Genomic DNA, 18,673 nt, shown 5'->3' with positions numbered 1-18,673 from the left:
ACAAATATTATGTGGTTAAGTTTCTTAAGACCAGGGCACTCTACTCAGTGGATCTGAACTGGTAAACTTGTAAAAGTTGGAACAGTTCATGCCGTATCTCCTGCCGCTGCCAAGCTCTACTTGGTGTTGTGGCTGATGGGAGTAACTACGTTTGTTCAAATAACGATATCGTGACCAATCACAACAATTTCCAAACTGTCTCTACTGCACAAAAGCAGTTTCGTGATTTTGTGATCATCGTGACACCTTTGTCTAACCATACTTAGCATGTTTCGGCATATGGCCACTTGGGAGCACTAGTTGACACTGTCATTCACTTTGCGTTGCTCAAATGTTTTTAGTTAAACACAGCGCTGGTTACGAATTTTATTCATGCTGAGCAAAATATGTTTCGAGAATTTATTCTTGTTGTCAAGTGCAATATTTATGTACTGTCAAACAGGGTGATTTCGTACGGTTTTGTCGTTATTTTGATTGTAACTTTCATATATATTGTTGGATTAAATTGATTGTTATGGAAGTGGTAGGGTGTATGTGTAACGAATAAAATATCCCAGAATCAGAAAGTGTATGTGTAGGTATATTTATCTGAGGCAGTTAAATAAAGTGTCTGAAGTCACCCCATGGATTGGGGTGATTTCGGACACATGTGCTTTTTAAATCTCTGTCCGAAGTTATAGTATATAGAGGGCGAATTCAGACAGTTACTGCCTTTTTTAAAAATTCTACATGCTTTTTATTTCATTTTGGTGACATTTTACACATTTTAAGGTAGCCCTTTGTTGCGAATAAGTGATATGGAATGATATAATGAATTTTATATATTACAGATAAGTTTTTATTTTGCAAGAATTTAAATAAAAATATTTTACAGTTCTTAACTGAAATATTAGAAACAGACAGAAACAAAGTATTTTAACTAAAAGGTCAAAATAATTTTTCTTGCTCATCATTCTAAATTAAGTTGCAAACACTTTAAATAAACATTGTCTTCGAGTCTAAAGCACGTCTTCTCGAAAAATGAACATTCCTCTCTTCTCAACTGGTGTGGGAAGTATTCTCAAAACTTGCATTTTTTGTGTTGTGTCTTCACTGGGCACATTAGGAAACACAAATATGTTTTTACTGTTCTCGTGTGGGTGCAAGAATTTCACACTTACTTCTGTAGCACCAACATATGTGGCCACTCCAACATACTACCTTGTTTGCTCCCTGTTTCCATGTTTATATTTGTCCTCTGCAACAAGAAAAGCCTCTTCTTTCAGCAGTAAAACTTCATTGGATGATGTGTTGTTTTCACTTTCACTACTGCTAGAAGCAGTCACTTATTTCAGCACTGTTTTTGTTTCCTTGAAAATCTCAACCAGTGATTGATTTTCCAGGTTGAACATCTAGTTTGCGGCGGCGGCGGAAGCTACCAAGCTTACTTGGAGGATAACGAATTTCTTTGAGCATTTCTTCAAAAGTGGAAGACCATGCGGCTGCGTTGTTTTGCTGACTCTCCTCATTATCAGGCAATTTTTGTAAGACATGATCTGGATCAAAAGGGATTAGGCCCGTGGCACGAAATCCACCCTTTATGTTTTCCTTGGCATTTTCTGAAATCTTAGTCAGTGTCTGCTTCAGAAGAGATGTGAAGGCATCCTTGGAAATGGTCACACGAGTGTGTTTCTTCCAATCAGTTAATACAGTTCACCATGCTGCTTTCATTGGCCTGAAGAAGCTTACATCGAGCGGTTGGAGGAGCGTGCTATTGGGGGGGGAAGGAGAATGAATGAAATATTGTTCTGCTCACACTCTTCAATGACACGTAAAGACACGTGACTGGATAAGTTGTCTCCAATCATGACTGCCTTTTGAGGAATAAATGCACCCCTTCATCTCCTGGCAAATTATTACGAAATTTCTTCATTTTTGGCCAGATTTATCAAGGTAGCCTTTAACTAAATATCTAACATCCAATTTAGTGAAGAGAAATCCCAAATGTGCAGCCCTCAAGACACCTTGCTTCAATATTTCTTCTTCTTCTTCTTCATTTAGCACTACTGGCTGTTCTCTCTTTTTTTTTTTTTTTTTCTTTTTTTTATGTGCTTCCTGCACTTTATTTTGAAGGGTTGATTTAGGTATACCACACAAATCACACGCTTTTCTGTACGATAATTTATTGTTGGGTTGTTGTTCGGGTCTTCAGTCCTGAGACTGGTTGGATGCAGCTCTCCATGCTACTCTATCCTGTGCAAGCGTCTTCATCTCCCAGTACTTACTGCAACCCACATCCTTCTGAATCTGCTTAGTGTATTCATCTCTTGGTCTCCCTCTACAATTTTTACCCTCCACACTGCCCTCCAATGCTAAATTTGTGATCCCTTGATGCCTCAGAACATGTCCTACCAACCGGTCCCTTCTTCTAGTCAAGTTGTGCCACAAACTCCTCTTCTCCCGAATTCTATTCAGTACCTCCTCATTAGTTGTATGATCTACCCATCTAATCTTCAGCATTCTTCTGTAGCACCACATTTCGAAAGCTTCTATTCTCTTCTTGTACAAACTATTTATCATCCATGTTTGACTTCCATACATGGCTACACTCCATACAAATACTTTCAGAAACGGCTTCCTGACACTTAAATCTATACCCGGTGTTAACAAATTTCTCTCCTTCAGAAACGCTTTCCTTGCCATTGCCAGTCTACATTTTATATCCTCTCTACTTCGACCATCATCAGTTATTTTGCTCCCCAAATAGCAAAACTCCTTTACTACTTTCAGTGTCTCATTTCCTAATCTAATTCCCTCAGCATCAACTGACTTAATTCGACTACATTCCATTATCGTCGTTTTGCTTTTGTTGATGTTCATCTTATACCCTCCTTTCAAGACAATGTCCATTCCGTTCAACTGCTCTTCCAAGTCCTTTGCTGTGTCTGACAGAATTACAATGTCATCGGCGAACCTCAATGTTTTTATTTCTTCTCCATGGGTTTTAATACCTACTCCGAATTTTTCTTTTGTTTCCTTTACAAATTGTAAATAGCCTTTCGTTCCCTGTATTTTACCCCTGCCACCTTTAGAATTTGAAAGAGAGTATTCCAGTCAACATTGTCAAAAGCTTTCTCTAAGTCTAAAAATGCTAAAAAAACGTAGGTTTGCCTTTCCTTAATCTTTCTTCTAAGATAAATTGTAAGGTCAGTACTGCCTCACGTGTTCCAACATTTCTACGGAATCCAAACTGATCTTCCCTGAGGTCGGCTTCTACCTGTTTTTCCATTCGTCTGTGAAGAATTCGCGTTAGTATTTTGCAGCTGTGAGTTATTAAACTGATAGTTCGGTGATTTTCACATCTGTCAACACCTGCTTTTTTTGGGATTGGAATTATTATATTCTTCTTGATGTCCGAGGGAATTTCGGCTTTCTCATACATCTTGCTCACCAGATGGTAGAGTTTTGTCAGGACTGGCTCTCCCAAGGCCGTCAGTAGTTCTCATGGAATGTTGTCTACTCCCGGGGCCATGTTTCGACTCATGTCTTTTAGTGCTCTGTCAAACTCTTCACGCAGTATCATATCTCCCATTTCATCTTCATCTACATCCTCTTCCATTTCAATAATATTGTCCTCAAGTACATCGCCCTTGTACAGACCCTCTATATACTCCTTCCACCTTTCTGCTTTCCCTTCTTTGCTTAGAACTGGGTTTCCATCTGTGCTCTTGATATTCATACAAGTGACTCTCTTCTCTCCAAAGGTCTCTTTAATTTTCGTATAGGCAGTATTTATCTTACCCCTAGTGAGAGAAGCCTCTACATCCTTACATTTGTCCTCTAGCCATCCCTGCTTAGCCATTTTCACTTCCTGTCGATATCATTTTTGAGACGTTTGTATTTGTTTTTGCCTGTTTCATTTACTGCAATTTTATATTTTCTCCTTTCATCAATTAAATTCAATATTTCATCTGTTACCCAAGGATTTCTACTAGCCCTCGTCTTTTTACCTACTTGATCCTCTGCTGCCTTCACTACTTCATCCCTCAGAGCTACCGATTTTTCTTCTACTGTATTTCTTTCCCCCATTCCTGTCAATTGTTTCCTTATGCTCTCCCTGAAACACTGTACAACCTCTGGTTTAGTCAGTTTATCCAGGTCCCATCTCCTTAAATTCCCACCTTTTTGTAGTTTCTTCAGTTTTAATCTACAGTTCATAACCAATAGATTGTGGTCAGAGTCCACATCTGCCCCTGGAAATGTCTTACAATTTAAAACCTGGTTCCTAAATCTCTGTCTTACCATTATATAATCGATCTGATACCTTCTATTATCTCCAGGATTCTTCCATATATGCAACCTTCTTTTATGATTCTTGAACCAAGTGTTAGCTATGGTTAAGTTATGCTCTGTGCAAAATTCTACCAGACAGATTCCACTTGCATTTCTTACCCCCAATCCATATTCACCTACTATGTTTCCTTCTCTCCCTATTCCTACTCTCGAATTCCAGTCACCCATAATTTTCGTCTCCCTTCACTACCTGAATAATTTCTTTTATCTCATCATACATTTCATCGATTCTTTCATCATCTGCAGAGCTAGCTGGCATATAAACTTGTACTACTGTAGTAGGCATGGGCTTCGTGTCTATCTTGGCCACAATAATGCATTCACAATGCTGTTTGTAGTAGCTTACCCGCACTCCTACTTCTTAATTCATTATTAAACCTACTCCTGCATCACCCCTATTTGATTTTGTATTTATAACCCTGTAGTCATCTGACCAAAATTCTTGTTCCTCCTTCCACCAAACTTCACTAATTCCCACTATATCTAACTTTAACCTATCCATTTCCCTTTTTAAATTTTCTAACCTACCTGCCCGATTAAGGGATCTGACATTCCACACTCCGATCCATAGAATGCCAGTTTTCTTTCTCCTGATAATGACGTCCTCCTAAGTAGTCCCCGCCCGGAGATCCGAATGGGGGACTATTTCACCTCCGGAATATTTTACCCAAGAGGACACCATCATCATTTAACCATACAGTAAAGCTGCATGCCCTCGGGAAAAATTACAGCCGTAGTTTCCCCTTGCTTTCAGCCGTTCGCAGTACCAGCACAGCAAGGACCATTTTGGTTAGTGTTACAAGGCCAGATCAGTCAATCATCCAGACTGTTGCCCCTGCAACTACTGAAAAGGCTGCTGCCCCTCTTCAGGAACCACACGTTTGTCTGGCCTCTCAACAGAAATCCCGCCGTTGTGGTTGCACCTAAGGTACGGCCATCTGTATCGCTGAGGCACGCAAGCCTCCCCACAAACAGCAAGGTCCATGGTTCATGGGGGGGTACAATAATTTACCTCTCTGAAAATCACGAACAGCTTTATCTAAAAGTTCCGGGTCATAATTACACCATACTGTAGCACCTCAACTGCTCTTATACGTTCTTGGCATTGTCTGAAATCACCCCACACAGTATACAGTTTTACAAAAACCGTCGTTATTTTATAACCTTGCAAGAGAAACTTGACAAACTTGTACAGAAATTGTCTCAATACTGTTAACTTGTGAGCGCATCAACAATTATGGTTACAATAACTTCCCGCTTGGTGCAACAATAGAAAGTTTCCACTTTACAATAATGCATGGATTTTTAACACTGAGACTGTTCGTCAATTATTCACCTAGGGAAACAGTTTACGCAAAATAAAAGTTATGGAAAGCAATAAATGCAATGTTGCGCTCAAAATAACTGGTGCATGTACATTAAAATAAGTAACTCTTTGTTTCTATGCAGAGGCAAAGAGCAAATAAGCCATACTGTCCGAGTTCGCCCTGGTGTCCCAAATCACCCTGTTTGACGGTATGTATTTTTTGTGATGTTACACAAACAAAGTGAGTGATAGTTTGTGTGTGTGCATGTGGTTTTCTACATAACTGATGAGCCACAGTACCTGGTAACCTCAAAAAGATGACTACAATGCAAGAGGCCCATAATAACACATATTCAAACATGATATAAAATACTTATTTACATATCCGCATTTGACAACGAGAAAAAATTCTTGAAACATGTCATGCTAAGCATGAAAAAATACATAACTAGTGCAGTATTTCATTGTTTAAATAATGAATGACAGTTGCAAGCTTTCAAAAACATCCGTTATGACATATGAAATTGAGCTCCGAGAAATGATCAGGGTTGTAAGTATTATATTCAAATGTTTCATGTTTTTGTGTTATACTTTCTGACATGTTTCACGTACACAAGAATGATCTCATTTTTGGATCTATGGAATGAAAACAAATCAAATCTAATCTAATCTAAAAACAAATTATACAATACCTGCATCCTACTAGTACTAACTCACAGTATAGAAACATTAGCTGTCACAAAGGTGAGGACTCATAAATTACAGTGTCCACAGAGAGCAATGGAGATGCACTGTTGGAAAACAGCTTCAGGGATATAATCAGAAATGAGGTCATCAGAAAAACAACACAGCTATCAGACATCCTAGAAAGACATATATGCTTGAAATGGCAACGTGCGCACAGCAAGGCAAGACCCTAACATATAGACCAACTAAATGGATCATTCAGGATGTGAAGAACACAAAAGAAATATTGGAAGCCCCCGGAAGAGATGGTTTAATTATACGAAGTGGTACCCGATGACAATTGATGAGAAATAAAGTCAAAACTTTTCGATAAAAAGCTTCACTATATAAGACCACAAGTTATTGGTAATACCCACTACAAAAATCAAAATCAACTACAGATACATAACCATTCTACATATCAAATCAAAAGGCAGCAAATACAAACACTATAGAGAGAAAGAAAAGGGTGGGGGGAAAGGGGGAGGGAGAGGGGTGACATAGGAAGGGGGAGGGAAATGAGGAAGGGGAGGGAGAGGACTAAGGTGAAGGGAGAAGATGGGAGATATGGTTAAATACCAAATCAGACTTACTTTACATACACTGCTTTCTGATATATCAGTTTAGTAGGTAATTAATACTATATGTTTTTATGTGTGTGTATCCAGTGGCTGTAGAACTTTATGTACTGATGTTTTCTTTTCTGCTTCCTGTGACAAGAAATTTTCTGCAGAAAAGTCACAAGTTGCTCCTGGTTACTAAGAGATCAGAATAAAATGCCTCTAATATTACTTATGGCAACAATTCTTGTTACAGGTATCTCCCAAGAATGATCAGCTAGCATCAATTAAAGACCCATTGCAGGTTTCTTCTTATGAAATATAAATGGCCTCGTAAAGAAATGTACTTTAGTAGGAAACCAGAAGCAAGAGAAAAATAAACCTTTCAGAAGAAACAAATAACAAAACTACAGAAAGATCTATAATAGTGTATAAAAGTTGCATAACTGATTTACAGAATACAGCAGTAAAAATTTCAAACAAAAGCTGCTACTACAGCTACTACTACTACTATTACCACCACCACCACCACCACCACATTTGGAAACTTACTCTCACTATACTAAATCCAACTGGAACACTTTCAGACACAGATTCTTGGAATAAGTATGTAAAAAATCTTGGAGCATTATCATTCACATCTTTCACATTAACTAATAGTTGTGTAGTATTGGAACGACTCGGACTTCCACCATCTGAAAAATATATTAAAATATTCCTAAATTAATTCAATTACTATTGTAATAATGAAAATTCCAGGAAGGAAACAAATAAAACAGCAACCACACAATGGCAGATGAGTCATAGGTGCCACAGAAATATACAACAAATCAGAAAATAACAATAGCTTTAAAGATAGACTCTTGCCATTTTTCCAGTTTAGAGTCTCTCTCTCTCTCTCTCTCTCTCTCTCACTCACTCACTCATCCTCACCCCCTCCTTGATGTTTCTGACAGAAATTGAGAGAGATAAAGATAGATAGATAGAGAGAGAGAGAGAGAGAGAGAAATCAAGCTTGTCTTGTTTTTCATATGTGATATTACAAATAAATTTTCAAAGAAAAGAAAATCTTTTTCTGCAAAATAACATATGAGTTCCCGTTCAAAAAATTCTGGAACATTCGTAATCTTGTGCCAATAGTGAGTTGGAGCAAAAAGAATGAAACTCACGAAAACCTTTACACAAACACACTAAATGATGCAGGAAGGCTATGGTGGTGAGTGCTTAAGCCATACTCAAGTGTTATGAATTGTTCACATATTTTAAAAAATGGCCAGACGAAGTTAAAGTTGACTCTTGTTGAGGACGCCCTTCGACATCTGCCAACTACACTCATGTCAGGAACGACAACGAAACTGTGCATGTCAATTGAAGGCCGACTGTCCAAGATATTGAAAATGAATGTAATATTTCAGTTGCATCATGTCATGAAAGCCTGACACAGCATCTTGGAATGCATCTTGTTGCCGCGAAATTCATCCCATGGCTCATGAGTCATGAACACAAAGACATTCGCCTCACATTCTGTAAAGAGCTTTTGGGATCATGCAAATGAGAACGAGATATTCCTTCAGAGAATCATAACTGATGATGAGACGTGAGTCAACAGTTATGATGTTGAGATCAAGGTTCAGTCTGCACGATGGGTCAGGAAAGGCTCTCTAAGAAAAAGAAAGCTCGTCAGGTCAGGTCAACAGTCAAAGCCATGCTGAATTTTAAGGATTAGTTCAACGTGAATTCAAGCCACAGGGACAAACTGTTAATCAATGTTTCTATCAGGACTTATCATGATGCCTGTGAAAAAATGTGAGAAGGAAACGGCATGAAATGAGGCGAGACAATTCATTGGCTCTTGCATCACAATAACGCACCACACATTTTTCCCTGTTGGTGCATGACTACTGCACAAAAAACGAAATCACTGTGCTACCACATCCTCCGTACTCTCCAGACTTGTCCCCTGCAGACTTGTTTTTATTTCCAAAGTTGAAAACTCTCTTAAAAGAACAAAGATTTGCAATGATAGACTAGATAAAAGAAAATTCACAGATGGTACTTTGCACAATCCAGCAACAGGAATAGCAAGACTGTTTCCAGAAGTGGAAACACCAGTGGGAGTGGTGTATCAATTGTAGAGTAGAGTATTTCAAAGGAGACCATGTACAATAAGAAGGGAAGCGTAGAAAAACTTTGTGGCCAAAGTTCCGGAATTTTTTGAACAGATCTCATAATTAAGAGTTTTACTCAAATATCACCAGTGCAAGACAATTATTTACAATGCAAAAAAATATTAGAAGAAATGAAAAAGTTAACTACTTGTCAGTTTTAAAGATGGCACAAGACCAAAAAGCACACAAAATGATAAACGGATTTCACTTTTTTAAATTTTAAATCAGGAGTTATTTTACCTGTAAGATAAAACAAGGAGGATTAGATGTTTTTTAAGTGCTATTAATAAAGAGGCCATTCCAGGTGAAGGTGTAAATGAATTCAAAAATGCTTAACATCTTAAAAGGCATCTTCCTCTGAGACAAAACATAATAACATATTTGAACAAGTTAACAAAGTTAGAAAATTTGTAAAGAGTTCAGATTTCATCTTCAGGTGAGTATTCAAAATAGATGCCTGACTTCAGAAACCAGTACGCTACCAAAACTCTACAAGTACATATTTCCACTGTCATTAAAGTTTGAATTTCTAACTTGTTTGCCACTTTAGTATTCCACCAGTGGACATCACAATGGATAAACTGCCATGAGTAGAACAGCAGGGTAGTTCAGGAAACCTACCATGGTGGGCGCACGTGTCGCATCTTATATGCAGCCTCCCTGATGTCAATGTTTACTTGTTAGTGGCAGCAAGTAGAGCAGGCAATGCTCCTGCAGAGTTAAACCACCACAGACCTAGCCTAATACTCATGCTGAGAGGGGTTGTGTGCTCAGTCTTTAGATGACCATGTCAACTGCATGCTGAGTTGTTGTTGTGTTTGTATCTCCGTGGGTATGGGTGTTCTGCTTCCTGAAGTTCAATTCATACGGCAAGTTAGTTCCATTCAAAGAGTTCTGTTCCCTTGCTGTTACTGAGCCACCATTGGCCTGTGAAGTACCACACTGACCAAGTCAAGTAGTGGAATTATCACACCTTCTGCAGATACTGAAGTGTTAACAAACGACATTCTTACATGTGACAGCCCTGTTTTCTTTTTCTTTCCCCATGTTCACTTTGGCCAATCACGAACATGGCATTTCTGCAACAACAACAACAGGAGCAGTCGCAGGCACTAATAACTCAGGATGCAGGCTTGCTTTGCCGCCTTTCCCTGCCTTTAGGGGGGAGAAAGGGCAGTTTTCTTCTCCACCACTGCCGTCCCTGACGCCATTTTCCAGTTCCAAAGAGTGATAATTGCATGTGCTGGTTCTTGCTCCTCAGTCAGATGCAGCATATCTTCGATCCAGTGGATGTTGTCCAGCAGCCTGGGTTATATGAATTTGTCCAAAAACTGAACTCCTCCTCTGAGTACGAGAAGCTTTTCTTCAACGAGTTTTATCAGTTGCCTGTGCTTACGCAATATTACGACCATCAAACTTACCCATCAAACTTATCTGGTAGCTGTATTGTTGTGGTTTAACCAGCACCACAAGTGCCCAGGCCAGTCATATGTAGCCTGGATTGGAGATTTGCAGGGCCTCTCGCACAAGTGTCATTTCAAATGCCCAAAATGTGCAACCACTTATGATAGTCAGGTTAGCTCCTGACCACAAGGTTCAGATGAGGGTGTTGACCTTGTCCAACCCTTCTTTAGCTAATGCTGCCCAAATTGCAGAATTGTATGAGCTTATGGTGGCAGTGAGGGACATCCTTCCTGATAGTTGCAGATGGCTCAATTGGGTGTGCACGGTAAACAGACCTTGGTACCCCATGGGATATTCCTGGCGGCCTCACCTAATGCCTAGTTGCCTTGTGTTGCTGCCATTAAAAATGCCCATGTAGAGATGTCACGGCACACCCTGTCTTACCTCAGCAGGTTCACACCGATCATAGTGTCGTAATTCCCGCCAGCAGTGATCTTCAGGTCCTCGGCATCGTTCCCCCTACTCGCTGGGCATGTCAGTGGTCTCGCCCCAACTGTCACTTGTGGCATGTGGGGGTCATGTGTGGAGTATGCTGATGGATAGGTCACCTGGCAAGCTGAAAGGCCATGAGTCCATTATCAGGCACCATGGTGTTTTCACTGGACTTGGGGGCTGCCTCCAAGGCCCCATGCATGTCACCGCAGTGTATTTTCGTGCACTGATTGTGGATGGGCTACTGGTCGAATTTCTAATAGACACAGGGGCATCAGACAGTCTCACTGATTTGGATACTTAAAGGATGTTGGGGTGATCAGAGTTCCAGCCACTCCATCAGGTTGTGTCTTACAACATACAGTGCATTCCCTTGCGAGGGCAATTCTCCATCTCCACACATTACAAGAATGTGGAATGCCAAATTACATTGTTAGTGGTCTATTCACCGTTGGCCCAAAATATCTTCAGACCCAACATCTTTCCTGTTTTCACCATTCAAATCATGAATTTTGTGTCCCAATCCATTCCTTTTCGTGACTTGGACTCTTTACTGTGGTCATATAGCCCACTGTTTGAGAATATCTTGGGCCAGGCAGACAATTTTGAGGTATGTTTCTCTCACGCCAGCAGTGATCCTGAAATTTTGTTGCCCCCACTCAATTTCCTTCATAATGCATGACAAGGTAAAGGCTGAGTCGCTACTCCTTTGGTGGTAATTCAGAAGCCCAAAGGCGCCATCCACTTTAGGTGTGATTTTAAACAGATGGTCAATGTGCAATGTGCTGCGGATTCGTATCCTATTCCGCAGAAGATGAAATTGTCAGAGAGTCAGTATTTTTCCTGCATTGACTTGTGCGATGCTTACCTGCAGTTGCCACTGTGGACAGTTCCCTGGACTTTCCTGGTCCTGAACATACCTTTGGGCTTTATCTGTTTCATCACCTTGTCTTTCAGAATTTCATCTGTGCCGGTAATTTACCTACAATATTTGGAGCAGTTGATTCAGGATATTTTCTGTTGTATCAGTTAACCTGATGATATTTGGGTGACGGGCATTTACAGAACCTTCAGTCAATTTTCCAACGCCTCCTACAGAATGGCCTTTGCAAGCTGAATAAGTGTAGTTTTTCTCCTCGTGAAGTGTAGTTGTTTTGGATCATGTGCTTAATAAAGGTGGTATCACTCTCATGGACAACCACATCAAGACCATTGTCAGGTACTAGAGGCCAATGACTTTACACAGCTCCAGTCTTTTTTAGGTAATATTTTATATTATGCTCAGTTCATTCCCCAGGCTGCACCGTCTGCCAGCCTCTTAACTGGCTTTGGCAGAAGGACATTAAGTTTGTCTGGTCTGTGGATTTCCAATGGGCTTTTCAGTCTCTCAAGTAGCATTTGTGTTGTAACCCCTGTTTGGATTCTTTTACATCTGGTAAACCTTTTCTCCCTGGTCTTTAACATAGGTGTCGTCCTGCCCCACTGGAACCTGAACAGCAATCACTTGCACTTCGAAGATGCTTTCAGTATCAGAACTACACACAGGTGGAAAATGATGCGCTAGCTACTGTTTTCAGGGTCAAAGACTTCGACATCTTCCGGTACGGAGCAAAGTTCCTGTTCATAACTGACCGCAAGTTGTTGGTTTCCTTACTTGGCCCTTGTGTCATGCTGCCAGATAGGACTGTCAACCGGTTGCAGCAGAGAGCCTTCTTTCTCAGAATAACTATTCTTATGACATTTGTCACCACTCCACTGCCCAGCACGCCATTGCTGATGCATTTTTGCCGCTACCGTTGGGGTCCAACCAGCAAGAGGCTCTCATGTTTGCATTAGGATGACGCCTTGTAGCAGACTCTGCCAGATTTTCCATGGACAGCACATGAGTCACTGACTCACTATTCCAGAAAATTGTTTCAGCAGTTCAGGAGAGTTGGCCAGAGTGTGTCTCATCAGGTGTGGATATTTTCTCCTCCATTCTCAACTCAATGTTGTTCAGGAGGTCCTTTAGATACTCTTACTTACCACAAAGGAGCAATGTTGTCGAGGGCTGAGTCCCGGCACTGCAACATCATATTGTCTAGTTGCTGCATGCTTCACACTAGGGTACGACTCAGATGAAGGTGTAAGTGCGACATTAGATGTACAGCCCAGTGATTGATCATGGCATTGAAAATTTGGTATGGCCTTTGGGGGCTTGTGCTCAGAACGAGGACATACTTCCACACCAGTTGTCTCCATGGTCGTCCCAGAGCACTCTTGGGACAGGGTACACATCGATTCAATACATTTTTGGGAAGCATGTGGTTGTTGGTGCCCAGTGTGTTGTCAAATTTCCCATATGTAGCCAACTTATCGCCCAAGTTGTCAACTGCCACTGTTCGTGCATTGTCAGTCAGTTTTGCCATTGAGAGATCAGACAGCACCCTTGTGCACAGTAATGGTAAGCAGTGGGTGGCAGTTTGAAGACTTTTGCAATGGTATTCAGCATATGGCTATAGCCCCATTTCATCTGACTTCTAACTCTGAGGTGGAGCACTTTTTGGCTACACTCAAGACCCAAATGAAGAAGTCTACGTCTGCCTCTTCCTGTGACAATGCATTGTCAACTTTCTTGGCTAATCAGTGGAAGACGCTGGTCAACAGGTGCAGTTCAGTGGAACGCTTGCCTGGGCACCAGCAGTGGGGTCTCCTGTATTTGTTGGATGGACACTGATTTTCATGCCGTGGATCACCATGGCACGCCACGTTTTCCTCTTGTGGCCGCTGTTTAGGTCTGGTCCTCCAGCCAGCAGCTGGAGTTGCTGCTGGGTGTCAGGTGGGCCACAAAGGTCGGCACTTGTTTGTGGCGGATGTTGGTGGGAAGCTGCTGACTAATCATGCCAAGCATCTGCACCCAAGCCCAGATGAAGTATCTCCTCTGCATCCTTCCAGTTGGCTGAGTGAGAGAGTTGACTGCAACGTTGTTGCCAGAGCAGGCACCAACCTGTGGCAGCATGCCCTAATGTTGCCATCGCCTTCGCACCCACCACCTGCCTCCCATCACCTACACCCTTGGACCCAGTGTTGCTCATGTCTCCACCTGCCATTGTGGAGGATTTTGACCCTCCACCCCCCCCCTCCGCTTCCACTTCCTCTCCCTCTTTGACAACATAGGTGGCCTCCTCCCTACTGCCACTGGTGGACTCGTCACTGCTGCAGCCTCCACGTCCTTCCACTCTTCTGTCGGACTTGGCGGTGTCTATGTTGCCTCCTTCGGCAATCGGTCCACTGCTGGGTTCCCCGGCACTCTCTCCAGTTCCACACAAGAGGTCGTGACCCAAGCCTGGTCATTTTTGGCCATACATGGCTTATTAAGGGGGGATGGGTTTAGTATCTCCACCAGCAGACATTCTAATGGAGGCAGATGAATTGGCATCAGTAGAACAGTGGAGTAGTTCAAGAATCTGCCTTGGAGGGCACACACCTTGTGTTATATTCGCAGATCTGCTAATGTCCGTGTTAACTTGCAAGTGGCAGTAAGCGGAGCAAGGAAGCACTCCTGTGGAGTTAGTACACTGAGGACCCAGCCTAGCACTCATGCTGGAGAATTGTTGTGTGATAATTCATTAGCCGTCCATGCCAGCCACATGCTGAGTTACTGTTATGTGCATATTTCCATAGGTACGGGTGCTCCACATCCTCAGTTCAATTTGCATGGCGAGTTAGTTCCATTCACGGCAAGCTGTTCCACGTTTGTTATCAAGTCACTGTAGGCCTATGAAGTACTGCACCGACTGTGTTGAATAGCGGCGTTGTCACGCTTTTTGCATATATTAAAGCCATCATATCTTTCAAATTCACATCAAACAAATAAAGCACTTTAATATAATCTTTGGACAGTAATGTGACCAGTGAATTGTCTGCTACATAATTCATGTGTGCAATATAAACTTTTAGATTCTTGGGCTGCCTCTGAGCTAAAAACAAAATACACAATCTTAGCAAATCTTACGATTATGATTACTCATTGTAATCACCCATTACGTTGTGCGCGTAGATAATTTGTATTTTCACATGACATCTGGTGGCCCCAAATTCATGAATCATGAGCCAGTGTGATTGCATCACACCCTGGAAAAATTGAGTCAGACACCAGAATGACAAAGCACATTATATTTAAGTTTTCGTGTCAACTATGCCACGCAGAATCTCTCATGAACAATTGTGTTGCACAGACAATGCTTGTCATGACAAACACAGCATTACCAGCAAGAAATGTGCTTGTCGGTCCAACTGTGGTGAAACCGTTGCACTTCTGGTCAATCTAGTACTGTGATTTGCCCCATTTGAGAGCTTAGCTTCACTGCCAAGCACTGAAAAACACGCATCTATCAAGCAAGTGCTTGCAACACACTTATTGTAGTCAGAAGCTGAACAACTTGAAAAATTGCTCCTTCATGAAGAATTCAGCAACCACACATCTCAACCGCTTCATCACCTTCACATGCTGGCGGGCAATGAAATTAGCAATGATGTTCTGCAGAATATTTGGCTCTAGCACTTACCTGCGGATTCACACAAAATGCTCACAACTTGCACTGGTAACCTTAATATTCTCACTTAAATTGCTGACAGATTAGTCGAGATGTATTCTTTGACGAGCACTGTAACTGCCTCTGCCAAAACAGAGATATCTCTGGAAGCACTGCAAGCACAAGCAGCTGAACTGTCTATCAGTCTTACAAATATAGCACTCCACATAAGCGTCATGATGGTGATGCTCTTCCGGCAGAAACAAGTGTTCGTACACCAGGGAAAAAACCTGCTGGTATCACAAAAAATTTTGAGCTGAATCTCAGCAGTGACAACCACCCCATGACAAGGGAAACGCCATCAGAAATCAATAGTAGTAGTGACTGATTTCAAACCATTCAGCCATTGACTGTTCATAACAAAGCACTCTGCTAAGCTGCAATTTCTCACTGGGCAGGGCTGATCTCCCAGTTAACCCTTCTTCTCATCTTCCATGGCAGAATACCAATGGCAATCACCTGTATACTGTGAATGGATGTTCCATTAGGATTTACTGTTACACAGCTTATATCTTAATTTCAATCTTTGATGAGAATTTGTACGGCGATTCATTACTGCTGAAGTGCTGTACCCAACTGTTGGAGCGAACTTCTCAGATCTTTGCAGTCGACACCCTGCTGATACTACAACACAGCTGTCTACTCATTGGCACCAGTAATGGGCCAACAACACGCATCAAAGTGATTGCAGGTGATTCACTGTACAATAACCTGCTTCATCAGTTTCCTGCAGTCACCTGTACATTCACTAGTACAGCACTGATAACACACTCAAAGGTTTACATTACACTGTCACTACACCATTGTCATTAAGTATTGATATAGATGAACTTGTAATTAACCATTACACTGTGCGTGTAAATAAATTGCGTTTGCGCCCTACAAATCCTTGAAGATGAACAAAGACGTTAGTTTAGTAAAATATTTAGAGAGGTTTATATGTCCACCTCATACCTTTTCAGATATGGTAACTCTTTTACCCACCAATGTATCTTTTCCCAACATACTATAATGAACTCGTGCAAAAATGATACTTTAAAAAAAATTAATTTAAAAAATGTGCCAGCTATTTGGAAATGCATATTATTATAGCTTGAAAATTGTAATACAAAACTACCAGATACAGCACTTTAGCTGAGTCCCTGGAAGTAGCAGTCACTAGAAGTCAGCCTGTGTCTATAAAGTAATCTTCCACAGTTCACTATCAGTTCAAGCACAGCCTCTTCATCTATGTCCAACTGAAGATGACAAAGCAAGAGTTTTCTTTTACATCAGCACAAAGGATCTATCACACTTCAAATAGTAGCTAGTTCCTAAGAAGAAAAACGGGTGACGTCCATGTTGTGACTATTGTTAGCTTAATGCCAAAACAATACCTGATCATTATCCTCCACCACATATTGAAGACTTTGCTCTGTACAATCAGAGTAAGACTGCTTTCACCACAATCTACCTTGTCCATGTTTTTTATCATATACCAATTGTACTGGAAGATGTATCTAAAACTGCTGTTTGCTCTTCATTCAGACTTCACGAATTAGTGCGAATGCCATTTGGACTGTGCAATGCCACCCACTTTTTCCTGTGCTTCAAGGATGAAGTAACTAGATGTTGACTTTTTCAACGTCTTCCTCGATGATCTGCTCGTAATGTCATCTAGTGAGGCAGACCATCTAGCACATCCACAGCAACTAGTGTCTGAACTACAAGAACATGGCTTAGTGATTAGGTACCTTATCAACAAACAAGGATTACTGCTACCTCAAGACAGAGTGAAAGCTATTTCTCAGTTTCCCCAACCCAATACAATATGAGAATTACATCATTTCTTTGGCTTAACCAACTTCTATAAAGTTTTATATGCAATCTTGCATTCTTGGCAGAACTTCAATGAAATAGTAGAAAGTCCACTTAAACCTGGACATTCTATAGTGGACTGACATCCTTGGTCAAAGTATAACCTGCTATTGCAGAGGCTTGATTTAACTCCTCCTCTTCCTGACATACCTCTCTTAGTTGTGGTAGATGTATCATCAACTGCAATTGGAGCCCTGTTACAACAACATATGCAAAATGACTGGCAAATCTTTACCTTTCTTCAATAAGAAATTATTATCTTTGCAAGCAAATTGGTCACAATATGACTGCAAGCTCTATGTAGTGTATGCCTCAATCAAAAAGTTTAGGCACATGCTTGAAGGCAGATATTTTACATTCCTCACAAATCATACACTACTTGTGTTTGCTTTCTTTCAGAAGCCACAAAAGGCATCACCACACCAGTTACAACATCTGGATTCCACTGGGTAATGTACTACTGACAGTCATCATGTTGATGGCCAGCAGAATGGACCACCAGATGCATTACCTCACACTGATGCAGTTGCAAAGGAACTTGATTTCATAGCACTTGCCAATGGCCAGGAAACTAACAGCAACCTGAAGGCAGAAAGCATGCCTTAAAGCATTGCCGGGCTTACAGTTCCAGCGCATCTAAATACCAAAATCAAGTGTAGTACTTGGATTTGCTGTATCAATGCCACATGTGCAAATGTTAGTTACTGCTGATTTGCACAAACAAGTGATTTTGTTTCTTCTCAGTCAGTCTCAGCCAGGAGTAAGAGGTACCATGAGACTGATGATGATGCCATTTATTTGGGCAGTATTAAAAAAGGTTGTAAGGCATTTTTTCAACCGTACAATGCTTGTCAGTGCAACAAAATAATTCAGCACGTAACAGCTTCACTTGGCACATTTGTCCCACTGAGATAATGCTCTGAACATGCCCACACTGACTTCATTGAACCTTTGCAACCGTCGGAATGTTACAAACACTGCTTGAAAGCAACTGACGATTTCTCTCGTTGGCCTATGAAAGACACAATGGCACCAACTGTGCCACAACCTCATTCCATGAGTGGATCCTGCACTTTGTGGTTTCTCTCCGTGTCACTACTGATCATGGCAACCAAGTCCAGTCATATCTCTTTAAAGCACCATCAGAATTACTCAGCATGAACTGTATTCGAGCCTGTGTATACCACCCTGCTGCTATGATCTTGTGGAGCAGCTTTATCAGCAATTAAAGCCCTGTTCAGATGCCATGCCACA

At 41.2% G+C, this 18,673-nt stretch overlaps 1 protein-coding gene across 1 annotated transcript in view; it reads right to left on the bottom strand.

The window, feature by feature from the left end:
* Positions 1-18,673, bottom strand: part of LOC126247999 (protocadherin-like wing polarity protein stan) — a 368,259-nt gene that overhangs the window by 325,532 nt on the left and 24,054 nt on the right. Inside the window, exon 4 of the mRNA XM_049948622.1 lies at positions 7,477-7,619. Within this exon, the coding sequence (XP_049804579.1) occupies positions 7,477-7,619 (143 nt within the window). The remainder of the gene's footprint in view (positions 1-7,476; positions 7,620-18,673) is intronic.

The sequence above is a fragment of the Schistocerca nitens genome, chromosome 1 (genome assembly GCF_023898315.1).
Source record: "Schistocerca nitens isolate TAMUIC-IGC-003100 chromosome 1, iqSchNite1.1, whole genome shotgun sequence".
Lineage (NCBI taxonomy): Eukaryota > Metazoa > Arthropoda > Insecta > Orthoptera > Acrididae > Schistocerca > Schistocerca nitens.
Note: the sequence above shows the minus strand (reverse complement) of the source record. Positions and strands in the feature narration are given on the sequence as shown.